Raw genomic sequence first — 23,674 nt, forward strand, 5'->3', positions numbered from 1 at the left:
AAACAGCCAGCCTGCCACGCTAACTGCTCAGAGCAGTCCTGTTTGGTTTGAGATTTGCAATCAGTAAAATCTACTGGGAACAAAAAGAAATAATCAGATAATAAGCCTGCCCAGACAACAGCCAATATGTTACTACTTTTTTTAAGCTGCTGTATTTCACTGGGAGAATTCGAGGTCAAAATGTATAAAAATGGTGAGGCAACTGGGATTTTTCAAGTGAGGTCAGCTGGATCACACGACGGTCTCCACTAACATCGATACAAACAGAACAACAAGAAAAATCTCTGTCTGTCTTGTGAGTTCTTTACCTTTTTCTACTGTTTTCAGTCTCTACTGAAGGCATGTAGGGTCCAGGAGGCACAAGTATCTACAGGTATTTGGTGTATCACTTTCATCTTGGTATTCATTTCAATAAACAACTTGCAACTCACAGGAATGTGACTAGATCTTCATTTTCAGCTCTCAAAATCTGGAATGGTTTCAAGAATTTCTGCAGCTCCCCAAGCTGCTATGACCAATTTTCTCTCTTCAAAAGAATTTAAGAAAAATTAGTGATGGATTTTTAGTGTGTTAAACTGGAATTATGTATAAAGCTGGCTGTAAAGCCATAAGGATGGGCGGTAGAAGGAAATGATATGAAGATAAACTATCAGTTACTCCCATAGGTGATTGGTATTTGTATATCTATAAGCATACTCATTCTTACTTCTCCGAATGCAAAAAAAATGGGGGTGGGGGAGGAAGTCAGGGAAGGGGAAGAATTCATTTTGCAACAGTTTGTGTGTCATTTTAAAGCCACATCAATTAGATTGACTTTGTATACATGAATACTACATATTATTTTCTGTATTTAATTTACTTGGAAATATTATGGCAAATGGTAAGGCACAGATTAACTCATCTGTTTCTAGAACTTACTCCCTTATGCCCATAGATGTTCAAAGGCTGCAATTCTAATTGCTGGCAGGCTCACATAATTTGGGAAAATTTCTTAGTAGGACAGAGACTGGTAAAAGGCAATGAGAATATGGATTCCAGTTATGTGCAATCCCTGCAGTCATTAAGAACACCTACGTGCTTAACTTTATTTAACCACAGCAGACTGCATAAGCTAAATATTTACAGAAAAGTCTTGGCTGGATCAGGGCTTTAACCAAACACAGGACAGACAAATGACAGAAGGAAGAGAGACGTATCATCTTGAGTGAGAAGCCCATGCTCATGCTGGGAGCCTACAGCCCAGCCCAGCTCTCTTTTCTCTCATTCCAATGCCTGGAGCCTGAGACCATCCATTCTCTTAACTTCCTCTTGTGTACACCACATTAAAGGTGAGAGAAATAATTTATTTTTTCATATTCTGCTCATAAAAAATGAGAAGACAACTAAAAATACTTTGAACAACAGAACTGTTACTGTCTCCAGGCATGTTTCCTGGTGATCAAAGGCACTTTTCAGCAAAAGTACTAATTAAATTATGAACCTATTGTAACTACGTAAATTAGCCATAAATTAAAATAAAGAGAGTCAAGTTATAGTAGGGCAATCTATAGAGTAAATCATCAGCTCTGTAGCGATACATCCAGCACCATCTCTGTTCCAGCACATTCTCTGTCTAGTAACCTAACAGCTTCTGAAGTGCAAAAAGTAATGCAGGTATTTATTCCCTGTCAGCATTTTGGTTGCATCAAAAGTAAGTCTGGGCCTCTGGAATCTCCACATGCTGGACTAAAGCACCAAAGACTGTTGAGATGCGATCTTGTATCACGTTTAACAAAGGACAATCCACCTACCAGAGGAAGGCAGAACACAACTGAAACAAAGTAGACGATGAGGGTGAAAGCTGGTGATTATTAATACCTGAAAGGTTTTTAGGTTTTATGATGTATCTCCCAATCAGCAATGAAACTCGATGAAGGACATGGTTAAAACAAAACCCAAACAGCCCGAAACACAAAAGCAGTCATACCCACAGAAATCCCTTATCCCATATCCAACAGTTAAGCAGAAAAACTAACCAGGCAGGCTCTGTAGCACAGCATAGTTTGACCCCGACCTGATGGGACCATTTTGCGAACTCCCCAGCCTCCACGGTGCTGCCGGTGGAATACACAGAGGGATGCTGTGGCAGCTGCAGCCCAGGGCTCTGCCCCTTCCCTCGGCCACAGGCAGGGGCAGTGGGGGCACACTGTCCTCCCCCCCAGCCTTTCACTGGGGTGTTGCACCCAGCCATGCACAGAAGCCTTTGGGCTGGCATGGCAGCCCTGGCCAGCTGGTCCCCGCCTCGGGCTGAACTTGGGCGCATGTGAGGTTAGGTGAGGGCTGCCGGTGGGACCCTGATGGCCACCTTGGAAGGGAGGAAGGTGCTCTTAGACCTGCAGGAGCAATACGTGCTCCCAAATTTCCATTTGGAATGAACTGCTGTATCTAAAATAACAAAAATAAGCTACAAATAAACCACCCCCAAACACAGCACAATGCCAGTGGCAGGCCCAGGTTCATATTTTGATCATCGCATACATCCTTTTGTGGTTTGCAGGCTCCTATTCCTAGAAGTGACACAGGCATTTACCTGATCAGCAGATCAAAATAGCAACTGTGGGCAATGTGTGCCACAGTCACGTGTACAGCATCTGACTACATCCGTACACTTTGGAGTCTGAGGTTTTTTGTATTACTTGCAGCAATACCTACTGATGGCAGTGATACTCACAGAGGGCACGTGGTTACGCTAAATACAAGGGAATTTAAATAACTGGATCTTTTGTGGAATCAAAGCTGCAAAAATAATGCCCTCTACAACTGTATGGGAACATGAAAAGGTGTGTCCTGGTAAAGAGGTTTCATGTGGTATTTTTACTTGCTTTGGTGAGGGTTGTGCGATAACATGAAAAAGACAGATGAGCAAGAGGCTAAGATAGGATCAGGGGCATGTCAGATTATAGCAACATGTGTTAGCATGGCCCTGGGAAACAACTTTTTGAAGCAAGTGATTACTAGCAGTGAATTAAGAAGTGAGCTAAAAAAACCCTGTTGGCCATTATTTACTCCTGCTCTGCTTAAGGAGACCCAAGCTAGGTCTGAATAAGCTGGCCTGCTTATATGATAAACGGCTGTGCCCTGCAGATACATTAATACAGGTTCCAGAAGCTGTTAGCACCTAACTTCACTTGTACTAATCCTTCTTGCCCCACTGCTGGACTAACTGCTAGGCTGACTAAATTCAAGAGCTGGCTCACTGGAAGTTAGTTTTTCTGGTTAGCTTCCACATGATGTTGCTCTTGGCTCTACCATCCATCACTCCTATTAACTGAAGCCACTTAGAGGATGATGAATTCTGGCTGATTACTCAGGTCAAAGTAGCGTACATGATTCAATACCATTTCTGCTAGCATATGCCTTTGTTTCTTAGTTTCACAAACATAATAAGGAAACAGGATCTAAGATGAGCAGGAGTATCTTACCTGTTCATTTTTGGTCAGTCTTGTTTTGTTATGGATGTCAGATGTAACCAGGTTGAATCCATGTTTCTCTGATAAAATTCTCAAAAGCAAAACCACAGTTCGACTCCCACACTTTCCAACTCTGTTGTAGACCACCTGGCTGGGGAAAGGAAGCACCTAAATAAAGATTGAAAAAAATGGAGTTAGTATATTGGTATTTTTGTCTCTGTGTACCTCTGAATCACAGCATGTTTTGACCATAAGCCAATAGATACCTACAGGAGAATTTTTAGGGCCCTGCCCAGGTCAGAAGCATTCACTTCCACCAGCAAGCTAGAAGCTCTTTAGAATAGAAACACATGGCTCAGGAGGTGGCAAGCTGAGACTTCCCCGCCATGATCCAGTTTAATGTAACAGTGCAGATTGGTAGCTACTCCAGAAACACTAAGCCACTGCTGGTATCTTCTAGTGAAGATGATGATGGGCTTAAACTTGCTGCTTGTAACCTCAATGCAAACAGTCAGCTTTACTTGGCCACCTCCCATACAAAGAATGAAGAGGAGTGAATTTGCACTACAGTTTGGCAACTCCAAGTGAAGTTGACATAATGCAAGAGGAATGCTCGAATTGCAAAACTTCAGCTTAAAAAGAAAAAAAAAAAACAAAACAACCACCTATAGTATAGAATTAAAATTAATCAACTGTTTCAATTTCAAATATAAACATGATCTTCCAAAGAGACTCAGAGAGCAAATCATGCCTCTGGCTAGGTATCTACTTGTGGAATAAACAATGCTGGTGCCACAGGTGGCCTGGAGGCAAACTGGCACAGCCTGGTCACCTCTGTACAGGTAATGTTCACTAAACCTCAAAACAAAACAGCCACATCCAACTTGCCCACTGGGAACAGTCTCCAGGCCACGCTAACTCTTGCACCATGCTCTCCTCCCCAGGAAACCAGAACAAGCGCGTAGTAATTCAGAGTCTTGAAGCCCATTGGATGCAGCCTTGTTTGTCCCTGGACAATGCCCATGGGCCGTTCTTTCAGTAAAAGGCATTCTGAATTCACACTATCACACTAGACAAGTATTTGGTGTATAGCATATAGCAGCAGCATCTGGTAATATAGGCCAAGAGGCATCTGTTTTCAAGCCTTCTGAAGTGGCTAACATAGTCAGGAGCTCACAGTTTCATTCACAGCAGTGCATATACAGCACTCACTTATGGAAAGCTCATTTTTCTATTAAGACGATGGCACAAAATGTTTCCTGACCCAGGGCCTGCACTCAGGTTCCAGGCGACATGTGTTTAGCGCAAGGAACGGTTCACGTGCCAAAGTGATGGTGTGTATCAACCTATAGTTAGTTCTGCTGTTGATGCAATCATGTCCTCCCAGCAGAAGGATTTCTAACATAAAAGCAGTCAGATGAGGCACATGGGCTTCTGGCACTTCTCATGGTATTTGAACAGCTAATAGATCTTCATCAGGGAAGCAAAATGATTCCTCAGGCAACCCTTCAGATTACTTTCAAAGAGGAGAGGACTGCAAACTAGAATAAAAGAAAATAAAAGGAAAAATCTGGATTCCCTTACATATAAAGGGAACATACTGGCACTTTGCTATCAAGGCTACACTTCATGACCAAAAGAACATTGCTGTTGTTACTGACTGCAATGTTTAGGATATCCTTCACTGCAACATAAACATGGAAGCTGTCATTCTCCAGATTACCTGGGGAAGGGGTAGGTATTTGGTGGTCGTGGCCTCAGTTAAGCTTTCCAAGTTCCAGGACACCACATCTGCTGATTCAGCAAGTAAACATGGGCCTCCCAAGGCTCAAACAAAACCCACATAACACACCAAGTCTTACTATTTTGTAACATTTTTCTAGTTTTCTATGAGAAACCTAGCCCCCTTATTCCTTATCAATCTTTCCTTTAGAAGCCTTGCTTCCTATGAAATGCAAAATCCCAGCCTCAATGATCAGAGAACTCCAAAGGTGATGAATTTAACATCTCTATGCTACAGCTGTAGCTAACCTTTTCCAAAACAACCGCTAATTATATCTGAAAGGTTAACATCTGAACACATATTATTACGTTGATTATAACACTAGGGACACCATCATCAAAGTTTTTCCTCATGCAAGAACACATACGAGCCATATTCTGGATTGTCCCCTTTTTGATTCATTTCTTCGTTTAACAAAAACCAGCATCAGTATTTGCCACAGCCCTTCCACACTATCCACACAACAACTACCTTGTGGGAGTTTCTCCTCTGCTCAGACATACACTTTTGGCATACTTTGCTGTGCAAGTATGTGAAAGTCTTCAAGAGAAATGCTAAGTAGATGCTGACAAATACCAGTGAAGGAGCAAGAGCATACGTAGCATTTGTTTGCCTAGCATCCTGGAATTGTGATAAATGACTGGAGTTTGCAGGGCTAAGGAAATGTTTAAAAATGCTTCATAATTATTAACTGGTTTATTTTCATAGCAAAGTTGCACTTTGCAATATAGAGTGCAAAATTTTTTCTTCATTGGTACATTTCAAGCAGAATTTTGCTGCACCGAGATTACATTCAAGTTCTAATTAAATCCCTGACTTGATTAGCCAGTAATTTTGGGTGGATCTTATTACTATCATTCTTTAAAAATGAAAAAAAAATTAAAGCAGGCCTTTATAAAGTCTCTATTCCGTGCAAACAACTTTACCAGCTAAAATAATGACAGTTGCTACCAAGCTTGGCCAGTTCTCACCTTTGTTTCTGAAATTCACCTTCCCACATAGCACAATTCTGTTCTGCACACAGATGGTAACCATGGCAACCTCCAAAAGAATCCATAAGCAAATACTCACCGCAGACAGAGAAAACTGAAATAAAGGGCTATTATTTTCAGACAACTGTTTAGCTTAAAGGAGGCCAATATATCAATGCCTTGATTCAGTAAACATCTGAATGCACTTAGGTAAAATAAGACCAGATTCAAGATAAACGCTACAGCTCCAAGCTCACTTCAGAAGAACACAGTCATTAATGGTAATCAAAACTTCACTTGCAGCACTGCTGAATGTGGCTAGCTTTAGGGATGTACCGCTGAAGCTTTGCTCATGTTTCATCTGTTTACGTCACCATTTCACTTAAACACCTAAACACCCCAGAGGGTGTGCCCAGTGCACAAAGCCATGCAGTACACAGGCTTTTGGTACATAAGCAAGCATTTGTTTAATGTGACCAGTTCCCTCAGAATGCTGCAAATCTGCTTTGTGCATTTTAGCAAATGTCTAAGTAATTTCTTAGAAGAAATACTTTTTCCAGAAACCTGAGCTTGTATCAGGCAAATCTCGAAATGCAAGAAATTGAAAACTTTTTCAGAGACCAACTTCTTTCTTTTCCCCCTCCGATACTCACAACAGACTCAGACAACGTAAGAGATGGTGGCAGAGGAGTCACTTGAAAAGAAGGCTCTTATTATATTAGCGGAAACAAGATGGAAAACAGCAGCTGGAGGTTTACAAACACTAATTGGATTACATTTTATTTACAATGAGAGTATGTATCATGTAGACTGACTAACTGCTGAGGTGATGCTCTGGCAACATGATATCCATGTAACAATATACACAACTTCAAAATAATTACAGAGTGACTTTATTGAGCACTGCATCAAAGCCCAGACATAATATAAACAATTCAAACATGTAATTCACTTTGGAGTTAAATGAATTAGTACTTACAGCTATAAAAAAAGTAAACCCCACAGTATAATTACAACAGCTCTCTCCAAGGGTGTGGAAAGTTACATAACAATTCACTTGTCAGTTCAAACTGAGTTTCTTTTCTTTTGTTCCACAGTTAAAGATGTGGATTTCATTGTGAATGAAATCAAGGAGAAGAAAAAGCAAGTTTAACCCAAAATGAATTTGCATTATGGACGACGACTGTCAAGTAGTTCAGCAGGGTAGGTCTGCCAGTCTCAGGAGGGGAGCCCTTTCTCAGATAGCCTGACAAAAGCCCAGACTTCCATATTCAGTGGTGGCTTTGTCTCCAGGTAAACCTTTGCATCATTTAATGAAAATTAGGCTGGATAATTACTGGCAGTGCGAACAATTTAGGGATCCACCCAAGGGCCTAAATAATTCCACCTTTACTGAGCCAAATCCAGTATAATTTTGCTCATTTGCCAAAAATTTCCCAGCCCAGGTACAATTTGCCCAAACAAATAACTCATGTCAGAGATACATGTTCCCAGAAAACAATCCATTATCTTCACAACTTCTGCAAATAAGTGACCCCTGTACTTACTCACGAAAGGGGCCAGAAGTGGGTGCCAGAACTGGCTTCTCCTTTCCGAGCAGACACTAACCTGCAGTCAGATAGCGCTCCATGTTACCAGGTGAATGAGGCCAACCAACACAGACAGAACTGGGAAGATCCTGAAAGCAATGTAATATTTTCTGACATCACACATCTCTATATAGCATCACATTTTTCCAGTGCAACCTCTCAATTTTTTTCCTGTCCAAGTGAGACAGAGTTATAAGAAATCAAAAAATGGCTTACTGGGTCAAAGCAATAGCCCATTTGGCTCATGAATGGTGGAAGGTGCTCGTTAGGCACCTGCAAACTTGAGTGCTGTCAGCAGTCCATTTCTCTCTAGTATCTCTCCTCCTCCTCCAATGCCCCCAAAGATTGCATATGGGATGTTAGAAGGCACAGCCTTGCCTGTTGCCTGAAAAACTTCTTACACAACCTGCTATACCAACAAATTCCAGAATTTTGTTACCCACCATGCATTTCATTTTTAGCTCATCTTCTACCATTTCCAGAGAATAACCGCTCTCACATTGTGGGTTACATGAAGACAGATCAGATAATTCAATCACGTGCTTTGAGATCTTCCTAGATCCATTGGATGTCTCTTTTTAATTGAGGTTTGTCAGAAGCCTGCCACAGCCTATTTAAAGACAAACTCCAAGGCCACTAAGAGATAACGTATTGCAAACCTAACTTCAGGAACTGCTGCACAAAATCACATTCCAAACAAATATCAACTTATTCTTACTCACTTTTAAAGCAATTACAACGAAGAATTGCTAACACAAAGATAGGTCAGCAGAAAACATGACTGAAAGATGAAAAAGAGAGAAAACGAAATAAATTACTAGTTAGCCTCCTTCCTTCCCAGCTAAACCACACAGATTTCAGTTATGTCAACATCCACCTGTAGAGTGTAGTGACACTGGACAGAGACAAGCTTTTAGAATTAACCAACTCTGAAGCACACCAGACAGCATGATCTTCTCTATGGGTCACTGAAAATACACTAGAAACCACAAGAAAGGTAAGGGTGAAATTTGTTTGTTTTCAAAGTTTGAAAGCCATATAGCTGCAGTGGAGCACTGAAAATAAGGCAGAAGAAGAAACAGAAGACTCTTCTGTTGCATTTTCATTGAGCAACTAATTTAATTGAAAAAGGATGACTTCCCCCTCGCCCCGCTCCCCCGCCCCAAACAATGTATTTCATCTGTTTAGCAGCTGACAAATTTGGAAGAGTAAGTTAAAATGTGCTCTCTAATGATTCAACATCCCTAAGTACCAAAATAAATTGGAAACATAAGCATAGAGCACAAACAGCAAAAGGAGACTGGTTGTAGACACAGTCCTCAAACTTCTTAAGACCAAATAAAAGCATTACTATGAAGTGTCTGCCAAAGCTAATGGTTCCTGATGTGTCCCACAAAACAGATCTGTATAGCCAATATGAAAACTTTCAAGAATTTTTCTGTGAAGAAATACTGCACCCGTACAAATTTAAAAAGAGCTCAGTCCAAAGCATATTAAAGTCTCCCTGTTAAGTCTCAGATCAGGTCCTATTACAACATACTATGCCTATACATACAGCAAATGGAAACTATGATAATATCAATAGCAACCTGGGAAAATTACAAAGAAAAGGTCAAAGATCAAGTTTTCAAAGTTTTGGCCACATCCTGTCAACATATTTCGTTTTGCTCCTTTTATTACCTTACATTTGATTTACCTTCCTGTAACAGCAGCTCACAGCTGAACAACTATTTCTACTTCTGCAATCTGCTGCACAAGATTCCCTGCCAAATAGAGTGCAGAACCAGGTTTATTTCAGGTATGTGAAGTTACAGCAATGTTCAAATCCAGTACAAGTATGCAAAGACTCAAGGAGGTTGGTAAAGAGCAGATGCTCTGTTCATTCAGGCGGTCACTGATGTTAGGCAGCCTCTGGAGGCGTGAGCAGGACTCCTGGCTCTCATCGCTCAGCAACACTCGCTGCATGCAAGTTATAGCATCTCTGGCTCCTCTCAGGAATGAAGGAGGTGAGAGGGAATCACCCTACCAAACAGATAATTGCCTGGGGAGGGGGTTACAACCAACACCTGCTAGATTAATCAAATCCTTTCACCGTTTCTTAACATAGCATGCTTTTCAACCTCCTCTTCATTCTTCTCTCTTTCCTCTGTAGTTTGCAACTTGTTCACTTCTTCTGGGACCAAAATTAGATATAGTGCTGTATCTTGTCACCGTAGTGCCAAGGAGAACTGAACAGTTATCCTTCCTATCTTGCAGATGTCCCTTTTTAATATATCTCAGGATGGCATTTAGAAGAATCAAAGCATATGGGACTGTTGCTAGTATAGAGAGGGGTGCAGAACAGAAAGACATCACTCTTTTTCTTCTTTACCCTACATGAGTGTATGCAAATTACAACAGAAAAAGAACAGGAAGACCTTCATTAGTTTTTTGTTGAAAAGCAGTATTTTCATCTCTTCTAAAGTTCATCACATTGTGGAAGTTGCCTTACTGGTATGCACTTATCTCATAACAAGATAAAGGAGATAAACGATGTAAGGACACAGTTCACTGATGCTGGTATTCATTGAGGGAACTAGCATGAATTCAGATAGGTTAAAAATTATGGTGTCACTTTAATTACCCAGTTTTCCACATAATATCAAAACCCCCTTAAGCTGCAGAATTTGTGCAAGCCAGATTTTAACTCCAGAGCAGCTTCATATTATATGTATATATATCTTGGAATTGTAAGTTTAAAACTACTGTTTTTCCTCCTGAGCCCAGGGTTTTGTACACTGTGATGTGCTCAGAACACACTGGCACAGTTATTCTCTGTTTAAGCAGTAAATCCTATCCCATCCAACCCACATGTTTATATTGGATACTTACAAAATGAGAGATATTAAGTAGCTAAGCCTGGGTTTAAAACTTTTTATAATACGTCATGGCACTAGTGCTCCCTTAAGTAACCTAACTACCTTACACTAGTTCCTAGCCTTCCAATGCAATATTCATGAATTCACCCCGAGAGCCAATAATACTGGATTTAAATGTGGTGAGTGGTAGACTAAATAATTTATTCCTCTGTATGCACTTGTCTTTCTTCACATTAAGGTTTAACCCTTTTGCACTGATTGTGGTTGACTATCTATTAGGCTGCAGCTAGTGCAACAACTCATGGTTTCTCCATTGCCAAGGCTCTGTCATACTGTGTTTCAGTTTGCCCTCCTGCCCTTTACTTTAGGCCCCCTTCAGTAGTTTCACATTTTATTTTAACATCTTTAGCATGCTTGTCTTTCCCACTGCACTTTGCACAGGCACTTTATAAGTCAATTGCAGTATGAAATAGAGGTGGTTTATAGCTGTAACTGCATTTTAATTAGTAAAACAGGCCAGTTCTGCTGGACTGTAACCCACACGTTCATTACTGATGAGCTGGCTCCGCCATGTTCTTGCTCTGCATGCTCAGAGGAACAAAAAAGGACTGAATTTCCATCACTGCTTCTGCAAGTAAGAGATTCAAATCTAGTTCCTGATGACATGTCACCACCTGGAAGGAGCAACGCCAAGAAGCACCTACAGGAAGGACAACATGCTGCTGGCCAACTCTTCCAGCAGAGCCAGAACACAGCAGAAATCCCAGTACCATCTAAAATTACTCAAAGGCCCAGAATACCTTCCCCGACTGACCACAGTCCACATCCAAGTCACAAGTGGATCCTGTGGTGTTGGAGATGACACATGTCGGAGGCAATAATGGACGAGGCCCAGCATCAAGTGCTCCCATTTCACCCTTCTGCAACCTGAAATGATTAATCTGGCTTGCTCAGGCAAACCAAACCTCATTCCTGCTGACCAAGGCAGGATTCCTTTCCATTTCAACAGAGGGAGCTTCTCCCTGCATCTACTCAAAATTCCCAATGGTACCAGCAGCAAAGGCCTCCACACTCCGCCAGGACACTGGGGTGTCACGGGTGCTGTACCGAGAATTACTTATTTATACCTGCACTGCCCTATCCTTACATTACCTGCCCAAAGCCCTCCTTTGCCTGAATTACCATGATACCACCACTCTCACACAGACCCCTTCAGCCCAGTCAAGACACCCTGTCCTCTTTGACTCTACTGTTGACCACTCATAGGCAAGTCTACAATCTCATTTTTGATTAGAGCTCACAGCCCTTATTAGAGTACTTCACCACTATTTACTGTTTCCTGAACTACACTTGATAGTTTTGTAAAGCCTGAGTAGAAGACTGCCAGGACCTACCAGCTCTTCTTCAAAATCATGAAGCTTTCAAAATAATTCTAGAATTCTTATTTGGGGTTTTTTTTCAGTTTTGCAAGCCTCTACAGCATCCCAAGTTCCATGTTTTCAAGTTTTTTTCTTCAAACATCGTACCTAGAAAAAACTCTTTTTTTTCCGGCCAACTGAGATTCTTTCAGAACTGTTTAATACTAACAGTTCAGGATTTAAGAACAGTATCAACAAATATAAGACTGGTGGTAAAATCACGAGTGTTACTCAACTGAGTCACAAGGCTTAGCAACATCAACCAAATCAGTTTATCATGCTAGCCCTATCCAGAATGGCAGATTTTTGTTTTTCCTCTGATGGTTTAGGTCATCCAGACCCAGCTGTAATTGGACTTCAGCATTATAATCCATCACTTCCTAATAAAAAGATAATGCAAGCAGCCATGATTGAGTGGTTGTGGTGGGTTGACCCTGGCTGGACGTCAGGTGCCCACCAAAGCTGCTCTATCACTTCCCCCCTCAGCTGGACAGGGGAGAGAAAATAAAACAAAAAGCTCGTGGGTCGAGATAAGGACAGGGAGAGATCACACACCATTTACCATCACAGGCAAAACAGACTCAACTTGGGGGAAATTAAATTAATTTATTGCCAATCAACCAGAGTAGGATAATGAGAAATAAACCTGAATCTTAAAAACACCTTCCTCCCCCACTCCTCCCGTATTCCCAGGCTTAACTTTACTCCCAGTTTTCTCTACCTCCCCCCTGCCCCAGCAGCGCAGGGTGATGGGGAATGGGGGTTGGGGTCAGTTCATCACACGTTGTCTCTGCTCTGCCGCTCCTTCCTCCTCAGGGGCAGGACTCCTCGCTTTCCCCCTGCTCCACTGTGGGGTCCCGCCCACAGGAGACAGTCCTCCACAAACTTCTCCAACGTGAGTCCTTCCCACAGGCTGCAGTCCTTCAGGCACAGACTGCTCCAGCGTGGGTCCCCCACAGGGTCACAAGTCCTGCCAGAAAACCTGCTCCGTGGGCTCCTCTCTCCACAGATCTGCAGGTCCTGCCAGGAGCCTGCTCCAGCACGGGATTCCCACGGGGTCACAGCCTCCTTCGGGAACCCACCTGCTCCGGCGTGGGGTCCTCCCCGGGCTGCAGGTGGATCTCTGCTCCACCGTGGACCTCCATGGACTGCAGGGGGACAGCCTGCCTCACCATGGTCTTCCCCACGGGCTGCAGGGGAATCTCTGCTCCGGTGCCTGGAGCATCTCCTCCCCCTCCTTCTGCACTGACCTGGGGGTCTGCAGGGTTGTTTCTCTTACGTGTTCTCTCTCCTCTCTCCAGCTGCACTTGCTGTTGTGCAGGTTTTTTTTCCCCTTCTTAAATCTGTTATCCCAGAGCTGCTACCACTGTTGCTGATGGGCTCGGCCTGGGCCAGTGGCGTCTCCATCTTGGAGCCGGCTGGCATTGGCTCTGTCGGACATAGGGGAAGCTTCTAGCAACTGCTCACAGAAGCCACCCCTGTAGCCCCCCTGCTACCAAAACCTTGCCATGCAAACCCAATACAGTGCTTATTACCTCATCCTACGCTATGTTAGTTTATGAATACCTTCCTATCATGGAAAGAAGGCGAAGAAGAGGGGAATGTATTGGACAGCTGGAAATTTAAAACCGTAATCTGTAAGAGATATTCACATGCTGTGAAATAATCTGCATGGATGCTTTGCAGGTGAACAAAAAACTCAGAATGGATTATGTCCTAAATTTCAGTGAAGACACAGAGCTCTACTAGCTTTGGAAGTGGGGATACTAATGCCTTGGACAGTTTTTTAGCAATGGTAAGCAAAATTCACCTTTAATTATGCACACTGCCTGACAAAGTACAAACCAAAAGATGAAATACTTTCCAAGCGTCTTTGAAATTAAATGGATGAAAACCACAGACTACTGTCATTCACAAAACCTGCATCCCCACAAGACCAGTCTCCCAAAGTCTTTCAAAATTGAGAGGCTGAAAATGTCAGGCCCAGTAGAAAGCCAATCCACTACTGTTCAAATTTTTGCAGGGTGTCAGCATGCACAGTATACCTCACACATTTATCTCCTTATGACAGGCAGTCTGGCTTTAATTTCCCAAGTCTCTTTGTACTGTCCATTTACTATCAGTCAGCCTCCCCATATCAACACCTTTCTGATATACTATAAACTGAAGAAATATTAAAAAAATAAGTAATCATCTTCTCTATTTTGGTAAATAAGAGAATAAAATAATTTCTTGTCCTGAAGAAAAACAAACAGAAATTAGTACTCCAGTACTATTGAAATATTTTTATGACGCATTTCACACTTAATAGTACAGATTCAATTCTAGCTTTTGGCAATATCTCTGTAATACTAGTGTGCTATATCATTCACCACTTGTAGTTTCAGCAGGACTCCAACCGATTATAAATAACAGACAATGGGGAAATCTGGAAAAATCAGATTTGTCTTCCCTTGAGATACTGTTAGTTATTAAGGAAGGAGAACACAATTTAAAAAGAACATAAAACAATTATTCCCAATATTTCTACCATTATTTTACATTGCCTTTAATAAACTGAGGGAAGTGGAGAAATATTTTGTTTTTTAAAATCACAGTATTTTATTGACTGTACTAGGCTCAAATGATCAGTTATACAGTAAAACAGTACTTCAAACTATAAAGTGGATCTTTGTGGTTAAGGCACTTACTGAATTCTCTTAATATTTTGATTTTATCGGCCATGCGTTGAGTCTGGTAACCACAGGAAATTACTTACTCTATTTTAGCGTTTCTAAATTCTGACAATTTTTGCTAGCTGAAAACTTTTGCACTGCATGATCATCTTATAAACAACTCTTCATTTTACAAGCAGTATAGAGCTTTTTTAATCACTGAAATCTCCTCCCACCCTGCCCTGCATAGATTGCTTCAAAGATTATCCACTGTTTGTTTCAAACCAGCTAAACAGAGAATTTCAACTCTATCAAAAACACACATGCTACTATTCATGCTCTTAAAATCCCTGATAAGCATGTACCTAATAGGAAACAAATCTTGTTTTTTGGTTTTGTGTTTTTTAAAATCAAGCACTTCATCCCTAAAAAATCAATCACTTAAGACTGTAGAGCGCTGAAGGGGTAAAACCATGTTCTCAGAAAAGATGGCTAGAACTAAAACACAAGTTCCAATGAAACAGGAAGTATCCACTAAAAAAAAAAAAAATAAAGCAAAACTAAAAGAAAAATGCACAGCTCTTGGCTGTTATCTTAGTACTGTTACCAAAAGAATTGGAAATAATAAAGCTGACACAAACCTGATGAACCTAAAACCTCAGTGTAATGGGGGCAATGCTGACATCAACTTTTAGTAAGATTTAAAGTCAAATAAAATAAAAAAAAAACCTACTTGACAACAGAGGGTGACAAGTATATACATACCAAAGGCCACGTAAGGATTCTGCTATCTTTTCCCACAGTCTTGATCCATAAGGAATACATGAACAATTATCTACATAAGTACTAGGTAAGAACTGAAAGAACGGTGAAAAGTGTATTTATCCACGTTCCAGCTTCAAACCAATAAAATCAGATCAAACTTACTTTGTGTATGCATTTTATTTCTTTTCATTTTGACCTCATCCTGACCCACATCCATTTTTGTATTCACTTAAAGCTTTGAAGCACTGTCACACACATGCTAAGCCTAGGGCTTTGCTGACACCTAAACAGCTGCCAGAATATACTGGGTCCGTGACAGGCATCCCATGGGAAAACCGTCAAGAAAAGGAGGATAGACCACTTGAATGTAATTTATCTGTCATCTATGTGCACAGCTCCTTTACACATATATATCAGCTGCACCAAAAGACGGACATATCCTGATGCTCTTGCCAAGTTCTCAGGGGAAAAGCTTTCAATCAATAACAACAGTAGGTTTGATAAAGATCGCATCGTTTGTCCTCAAAGGTCAGCTTCTCCACGTTGGATGCAGGAAAAAAACTCAGGAAGTTTTGCTAAAGAAATAGCCAGCCTAAGTACTGGAACAAAATACACCCGTTTTATTTGCTGAAATGCTCAGACATGAAATATATCAACTGAACACCATCAGTCACTAAGGAACACCAATTTCACAGGTGTTTTTTAAAAACAGAGTAGCATCATCTATAGGCATCATTTAGAGTCCAATCTACAGAGAAAGGATAAACAAATGATCACTTTGCAAAAACCTTAAAATTTATATTTTTCAGATGTGTATAAAAAACCCAAGGAGGTAGAGATTTGAACTAGGAAATTCAAGTGCTTTAACTTGAAGAGTTAGTTTTTACTGACCGGGTAGGAGGTTACATTTGGCTCAACTATATTCTCTTTTTAATCTGTCACATACTAACACTAGCAAGACCAGAGCTGTGCTAGGGTTAGCGGAGGTTGCATCTACCCGCAGAGAAGCACATAGAGATCTGTCTTAGAACTCGTGAAAATCTAGGATTAGTCAATCTCTGGTCAAGTCTTTGGTGCCTAAGGACCGAAGAGTGGCCTATGGCAGACACAGTACCTTCATACCACTGGCAAGGATAACCACTGCTAACCTTTAACAGTCAAGTAAACCTTTACTGGGGGAAGACTTGAAAAGCTGGCTCAACTGGCCTTAAAGGGAGAACAAGAACCATGCCAGCAATGTTAATGTACAGCAGTGAGCAAAGCTTTCCTTCTCTACTTGCACTGAGAAAATTGCTGCTGTCACCTTCATTTGAAAATACAGCCCAGTACCCTGATCTCCTGAAATGTGATGATGCTATTCCTTGTTCAGAGAACAAGTGCTATTTTCAGTTCTTCCACTGGGAGAAAAACCCCACAGTATTCAACAAAACCAGTTCTGGCACCTAGCCATGACGAAAAGCCAAAACTAATACGATTTCCAACAAAACACTGGAATGTACTCTGCAAAACAGCTACAGTCCAGTGCATATCAACTGTTGGTGGCCTTCCACTACAGCTAACTACATACCGCCAATATTAGCTATCAGTCATTTCAACCCCGGGCAATGCACTGTTGTTCATTATCTCAATTTCCACCTTTTAAGCATTTTTAAGCAGACACATAAAATTAGAATCCTTTTGACTCTAAAACTTACTTCCTAAACCTACCAAATCCCCCTCTCATGTTTTCATTTCATTCAGGGCATGCTGTAAATCCCTCTGATGAATACAGCAGGCATTAGGAAAATGCTGGAGAGCTTCACATAATAGTGCCACATAGGACCGACCACAGTTGAATGCAGCAGGGCAAGGGTATGCTTCCCAGGGTAAGTGACTGCCAGGATTGAAAGAAACAAACTGAGGGCTTTTTCATCTGTGCATTACACATGCTACTAAAAAAGGTGCATCATTTCGTCTGTGCTTTGTGAAGATCACAACTGAAAATACTACTTGTAATGAAATATTTTAAGTGTTGGATTCAGGATTAATTTCTTCTGACACCTTTTCGTAAGTCAAATTAAACCACTCATTGACCTTAACGATCTAGTAGTTTAAATGTAGACAGTTACCTAGTCATATGACTAGAGGCTACCTGAAAGATGATGACAATTACAGTGAATTTAGTTTCACTCACACAGGCAGAGTTCACAGTTCAGAGCTGAAGCTGTAGGAGGGTAAATAATTGCACTTAGCCAATAATGCAATCCGTGAGATTTACAAAGCAAGAGCATCTCCGTGCAAAACATGACCCTAAGCAAATACCAGGAATTATCTGCCCTTTTACCAATCCCCGCCCACGTTTTGATTAGGAGAATGAAAAACAAAACAAAAAACCCCACCCAAGAACAAGCAGGCTTGCCCACATGTTGTCCAAGGGATGATCAAAATGTGTGCACCCATCTTTTATCAATGTTTCTAAACACAGACAGATACTTCAAAAAGCAAAATACCTGTACCTTATACGAGGCTATAGCCTGTTATTTCACTGAGCTATTCACCAAGCTTTCAGGAGTGAGGATGATTACAGAGGAAGCCCCAAAAACTTTACTAAGTAGGTAATCAAAGACTACCTATACAACCAATCAATCAATCGTGTAGCTACCTAACCAGCTGACCTTTCTACAGACAGCTGAGCTGTAGCTGGATGAAGCTGTGTGAACATAGCCCAAAATTACATGTTTAGATAGGCAAAAGAAATTTTCATAATGTAAACAGGAAAGTGTCTGGGTTAGATAAATCTGTCCAACTGCTACTCCCATTGGAGTACAGCTCCCATCTACAGCACCATTAATTGGTAACACAAAATTCCTGAAGTAAAAGGACCAAAATCTGAATAAAGTTTTCAAGGTTAGAAACTCTTATCTAGATTACAGCCTTTTCCTTAGTGGCACAGCTAAGCATTTCTGAATGGTAATGCAAGCATGAAAAATACAGGTCCAGAATAAGCACTGCTTTACTCTTCTGAGCTGAGTATTCACTGTGGAGACCTGAAAAACATAATGCTTTACTCCACGCAAGCTGCTGTACTTCTGGGCAAGAGAAGCAGATGGTACCCAAATAACAAAAAAGTATCTTTCAAGAGCACAAGAGGGTACTAAATAAATTTTAAGTGTGAAACGTTCATTTAGCCTTAGATTACCCCCCGTCCCATCTCAGTAATGATGAACTTAACATGTTGATTTTGTCATTTCTGTCTACATCTGTTTGTTTTTGTAACTGTGCATGCAGAAAAAGTGAGTAATTTGTGTTGAGAGGAAGAAAATCAGATGTACATCATCCCTCTGAGCTGTCTGAACTTTAAGAGTGTAACAAATTTCCACATATCAGCTGAAAATTACAGATCTCGTGCACACAGAGTTTGCAGCAAAAAGGTTAAGAAACCCAGATTATTGTAGCTTGCTTTCACTGATAATTAAGCTAAGCCGAATCGCTTTCCACATTACCCTCCTTCCGCTGACCAAAAGCCAACTGTTTCACCACAGTGATGCACACACATGATTGAGCATTTAAACTCAAGGCCTGGTGGCTCAAGGTGTGATTTCAGTCAGTTTGAACAGAGAGGAGTGAGGACTACCATCAGAGATAGTAGCTTCTCGCCTCCACCCCATCTCTAACTACTCACTCTCACCTGCTCCACTAGCATTCACAGTGGGCCACATCAGTGAAATAATCTGTCTGAAAACTAAACTAGAAGACAGACATGTTTTCAGTAGCTGCTCTAGCCCATGCACATCAGCCCAGTGGGAATCCTGCACTGCTGAGGAAAAAATGACCCTTTCATCAGCAGACTACACTTTTTGGCTAGAAGTGACCACGGAATCTCACCCTTTCATGCGGAGTTCTTAAAACAGGTAAAATTTCTACTTAAATTCCAATAGGGCTTACAAAAGCATTCAGGCATCTAAGTTCCATTAAAACAATACTATTTGAAAAGTTTTATATAAAAGAAAGCCATAGGCTATATTATATAAAATTAGCCTATAGCTAATTATTATTATATACATAATCACAGTATCTCCCACCCCCTTTCTGCTTTGGTATTTTACAAGTAACAGTAAGAATTTTGCATAATTTGGAAAGGAAACTTTCAGAAAAGCTGCACCTTCAAGTGTTGCCGCTGCACAGCATAAAGACTTCAAAACCACTACAGTTAGTTCTACCCAAATACCTCAGTAAGATACTACACTGTACCTACAGAAATAAAAGTGAGTCTGGAGAAATTAGAACATGGCAAGATAACAGTTGTCTTTTTTTTTTTTTTTTTAAAAAGCTACTATACAGAAGGAATTATAATAGCCACCTTGTATAGAAAGACAAAACACAAGATAGTAGCAAATCATGTTTTAGAGAATAAACCAACAGACAGTAAAACAAAAGTAAACAAAACAAGAGACTCTAAATGCCTGCTTCCACTTTTTCCTCTTGAAGAAACCATCACGATGCTGGTCCTCACCTGAAATGTCATAAGGTGCCATGATGACAGTGAAGGCGAAGTCAGTGCTGCACAGTCATACGTGATGGGAACAGCGTACCCTATCCCTATAAAAAGACTCATTACGCACATTCATTAAACATATCCTACTGCTCTGATTGAAAGCATTACACCTGCAGCACAGCCCACGTTGTAGGAACTGCTGCCAGCAAAAAAGCCATCTTCATTTGCCTTATTAGCTCCAACTGCAGTGTCTTGTTTTTGCATGAATGAGCTGACAGACAAAACATCACTAAAATCCTGCCTCCCCTTGACTTGATGACAAAAATGTCATTAGTTTAATCACACAGAGATTTAACCCAAGTTACTTACAAATGCCTGAAAACACTGGGGGGAAAAAGTCAGAAAGGCCAAGTGCTGTTGATGTAAACTCAGCAGAGTTGCTCTGCACACAAGTAAACATACAATTAGTTAAACACCCAAACCAAAAAAGCAAGAAGAAATCAAACACCAAACAACAGCAGCTCACCTTTTGAGGGGGTGGTCCATGGTCATCCAAATAAGTGGAATTTCCTACAAAAAGAAGAAAGATGGAGATAAACAAAAGTCATCCAATACAACTTTAAAACTTGCCAATTCATGGAACCAGTGTAAATCTATCCCACTGGTTCTGTGGTGTCAAATAATTCGAGGAAAATAAATACCCTCTGCTTTAATTTTTGACTAACAAGAGAAAAAAACCCTAATTTGTTTTGGCTACATTTTTGATAAAAGATTAGATGCACATTGTCATTTTAGCATAAAACTAAATGGGCCAAGGCAGCTTTAATTAATCAATCATGGCATTCAATTATTTGCATGACAAAAACTGTCAGCTGCATCCTTGTACATTTTAAGCAAGTGAGCACAATTAACCTCAAAAAGATTTCTTAAATAATAAAGTATCAAAGACCTTCATCAGATTTTGGTCTGATGGAGTTGACAAGCATTCACCTATCTCTCTTCTAACATGGGTTTTCCCCAACCTCCAAGCTACCTTTTTGTTCCCAAACAGTATTGACTGAATGGGAGTTGTATTCTGATGTAATTACACTTGCTCTTTCAAGATGCTCTTTTAATTCAGATGAAAAGCTTCAGAAAAAAAAAAAAAGCTTCTAAAATTTTTCAGTGCTCCCTTTTTAGTTAGCTACAATTTAAAAAGGCAACAATTTCAGACTTTTTACCCATTACTTACAAGCACACACTGATATATAAAATATGCCCTCTGATGCACACCCATAGGCTGTCTTCCCTGCAACTGTCCTTCCTGAACCCTTCTTCCAAAGGATTAACCAGGAGCTTTCCCAACATGTCCCAGCAGAAGATGAAACCTTGCAGCAAGTCTATAAGTTCCCCCTGGGCCACACATGCCTCTCCTCTCAGTCATCCTCGTACCAAAGACAGCAAAAATACCTCCACTCCAACCTTACATCAGTACGGCGTATCAGAATCATTTTTACAAGTGCCTACAAGGTATGCATATGTCACATGGAGGAGGACTGTAAAAAGCATGTCCCACTCGTGAGCATCTCTGTTCCTGGCGTGTTGAATGGGCAGCAGATACTGCCTCTGGGGCAATGCAGGCTAGTGGGAATAAAACACAATTTGGCACCAAAGAGCTCTTCTCTTGTCAATCCGGCCAAAAGGACACTGTGTCACATTGTTTTTCGGAGTGCCAGAAAAAAACCAGAGATTTCTGGATCCAGGAGGCAGGAAGGAGAAGTTTGTGTGTGAGAGTGTGATGAATTTCCATGTACAATAAAAAGTCAGGATTACTTAGCAGAAGTGTTTTGTCTTCTGTTTTTTCTATGCTTTTCTAGCATAGGTTATGAAGTTATGAAAACTTGAGTCAAAAGGCTTCCAATTCATCTAAAGGTTACTCCTAATACCCCAAATTTGTTCTTGTATGTACCGCAATCTTGCAAGAGTTCGCACAACTACAAAAGCCTGAACAGTAACTTTTCTATGGCCAACTAAATCACCTTCTGGAGCATACCAGAAACTCATCTTTCTATCCATTTGACACAAATACCCATCCTTTGAACGACCAAATTGATTACTTCAATGCCATAATTTGGCTGATTCCCTATATTCAGGATAATTTCTATTATCCATTCCTCTGATCTGATTCCAATTGCCAGGGAAGTAATTCAGTTCACAGATTAGTAACAGAGTTGTGTATGGCTTTCCAATAAAGTAGCTATTCCATATCCAGTGAGATGGACTTGAAAATAAGCATTTCAGGTAAACCCAGGGTTACCCCGGGAGAGGAGCAAGGAAAGCTCTGTTAGTGCCTCTCTATCCACACTGATTTAGGATTTAACGTTCCTGTAGGATCAGGCTCTTACTACATAGTTCACAGCAACTGTCTCTTCTTTGTAATTAATTAAGCTGAAACACTGCCACTGTTGTTGATAAAAATAAATCTTAAGGTTTTTCTCATTGTGTCAGGAAAAATGTTTCATTTTGATCCATGCTAAAACAGGTGGTGTTTGCTAAAAAGCACTTTCTGTTGTCTAAACAAATTAACACATGAGAAATGCCATAAACATTATATGAAAACTACTAATTTGTTCAAAAGCAGGAGTAACAAAACTTTAGACTTTTATAATTGGTATTAAGAAGGATACGTTAACAGTCATATATATTTCTCGCCTCCCCAAAATATTGGCAAAATTTTACCCAAATAAAAAGGAATATTAACTACATATATATTAACTATATCTTTAGCATATCATAGCCCATTTTGCTCTAGAGAAGATTTGAATTACCACCTTCTCTTGAGAAAGCACATCATTACAGTCAGAGTTTATACAGTATCTTACAGAGCAGCATCAAGAGTGTCTAAGGTATATTATGGAAACTTTTTTGAGACATTCTTTAAAATTAAGGAGCCAATAACTTAACCAATTTCACCTTTCTGTATCAGTAATCTATGTTCTTAGTATGCATACTGCATTTTCCTTCCTTTGTAATTTTTTAATGATTAAAATTACACCAAAATATCCCTGGCTTTGGACATACATCCTGCAGGTTTGATTTCTGTTCTCAGAATGTTGTTTTTTTACAGCACAGTCTAGTTACTACTGTATCCACTTAATAGTACAATTTTGGCCCATATTATAAAGGTCTTTTTCACAGCAGTTGCTTGCTCAAATCCAGAAGCAACTAACAGTGATAGAAACCGATTGCCAGACACAAGTGATCAAGGAAGTTAAGAGTACTGATTTGAAACCAAGCCAGAACAACTTACAAATGAAGAGCAGCAGAAGGAAAGCTGCAGACACTCCCCACTGCCTTACACTGCCCCAAACGCCACGTGCTGAGCCAGCTCCCTCCTCCTGCGAGATCTCCTACTTCTGCTCCTCAGTATGAACCAGAGCCGATCTCAGCATTCGCAGCACGCCACATCAATTCAATAGTCTGAATTCTTTTGGGTTCAAGTTTAAAATGAGTATTTGTTTTCAGTAATAAAAGTGAAACCTTCTGCTGTATGATTCATTCCATACCCTAAGTAAAAAACACTAAAATAACTCAACAAACGCAGCTGTGATGGAGTGGAGCGGGCAGGCTCTGGGGTACGCCGGCCAGTTCCTTAACCCTGCGAAGCCCTGCACATGCTCTCACTGACCATCATATCATAGAATTGGGCTTGCTTCCTTTCTGCTTGCAAAACA

General features: G+C 40.6%; 1 protein-coding gene across 3 annotated transcripts in view; it reads right to left on the bottom strand.

Moving 5' to 3' along the window:
• The window catches only part of UST (uronyl 2-sulfotransferase), a 176,671-nt gene that overhangs the window by 89,990 nt on the left and 63,007 nt on the right, over window positions 1-23,674 (bottom strand). For all 3 annotated transcript variants that reach the window (XM_052784767.1, XM_052784769.1, XM_052784770.1), the window contains exons 2-3: window positions 20,488-20,531; window positions 3,462-3,617 (exon numbers count right to left, since the gene is read on the bottom strand). In XM_052784767.1, the coding sequence (XP_052640727.1) occupies window positions 3,462-3,617; window positions 20,488-20,531 (200 nt within the window). The remainder of the gene's footprint in view (window positions 1-3,461; window positions 3,618-20,487; window positions 20,532-23,674) is intronic.

Source organism: Harpia harpyja, chromosome 4 (genome assembly GCF_026419915.1).
Source record: "Harpia harpyja isolate bHarHar1 chromosome 4, bHarHar1 primary haplotype, whole genome shotgun sequence".
Classification (NCBI taxonomy): Eukaryota; Metazoa; Chordata; class Aves; order Accipitriformes; family Accipitridae; genus Harpia; species Harpia harpyja.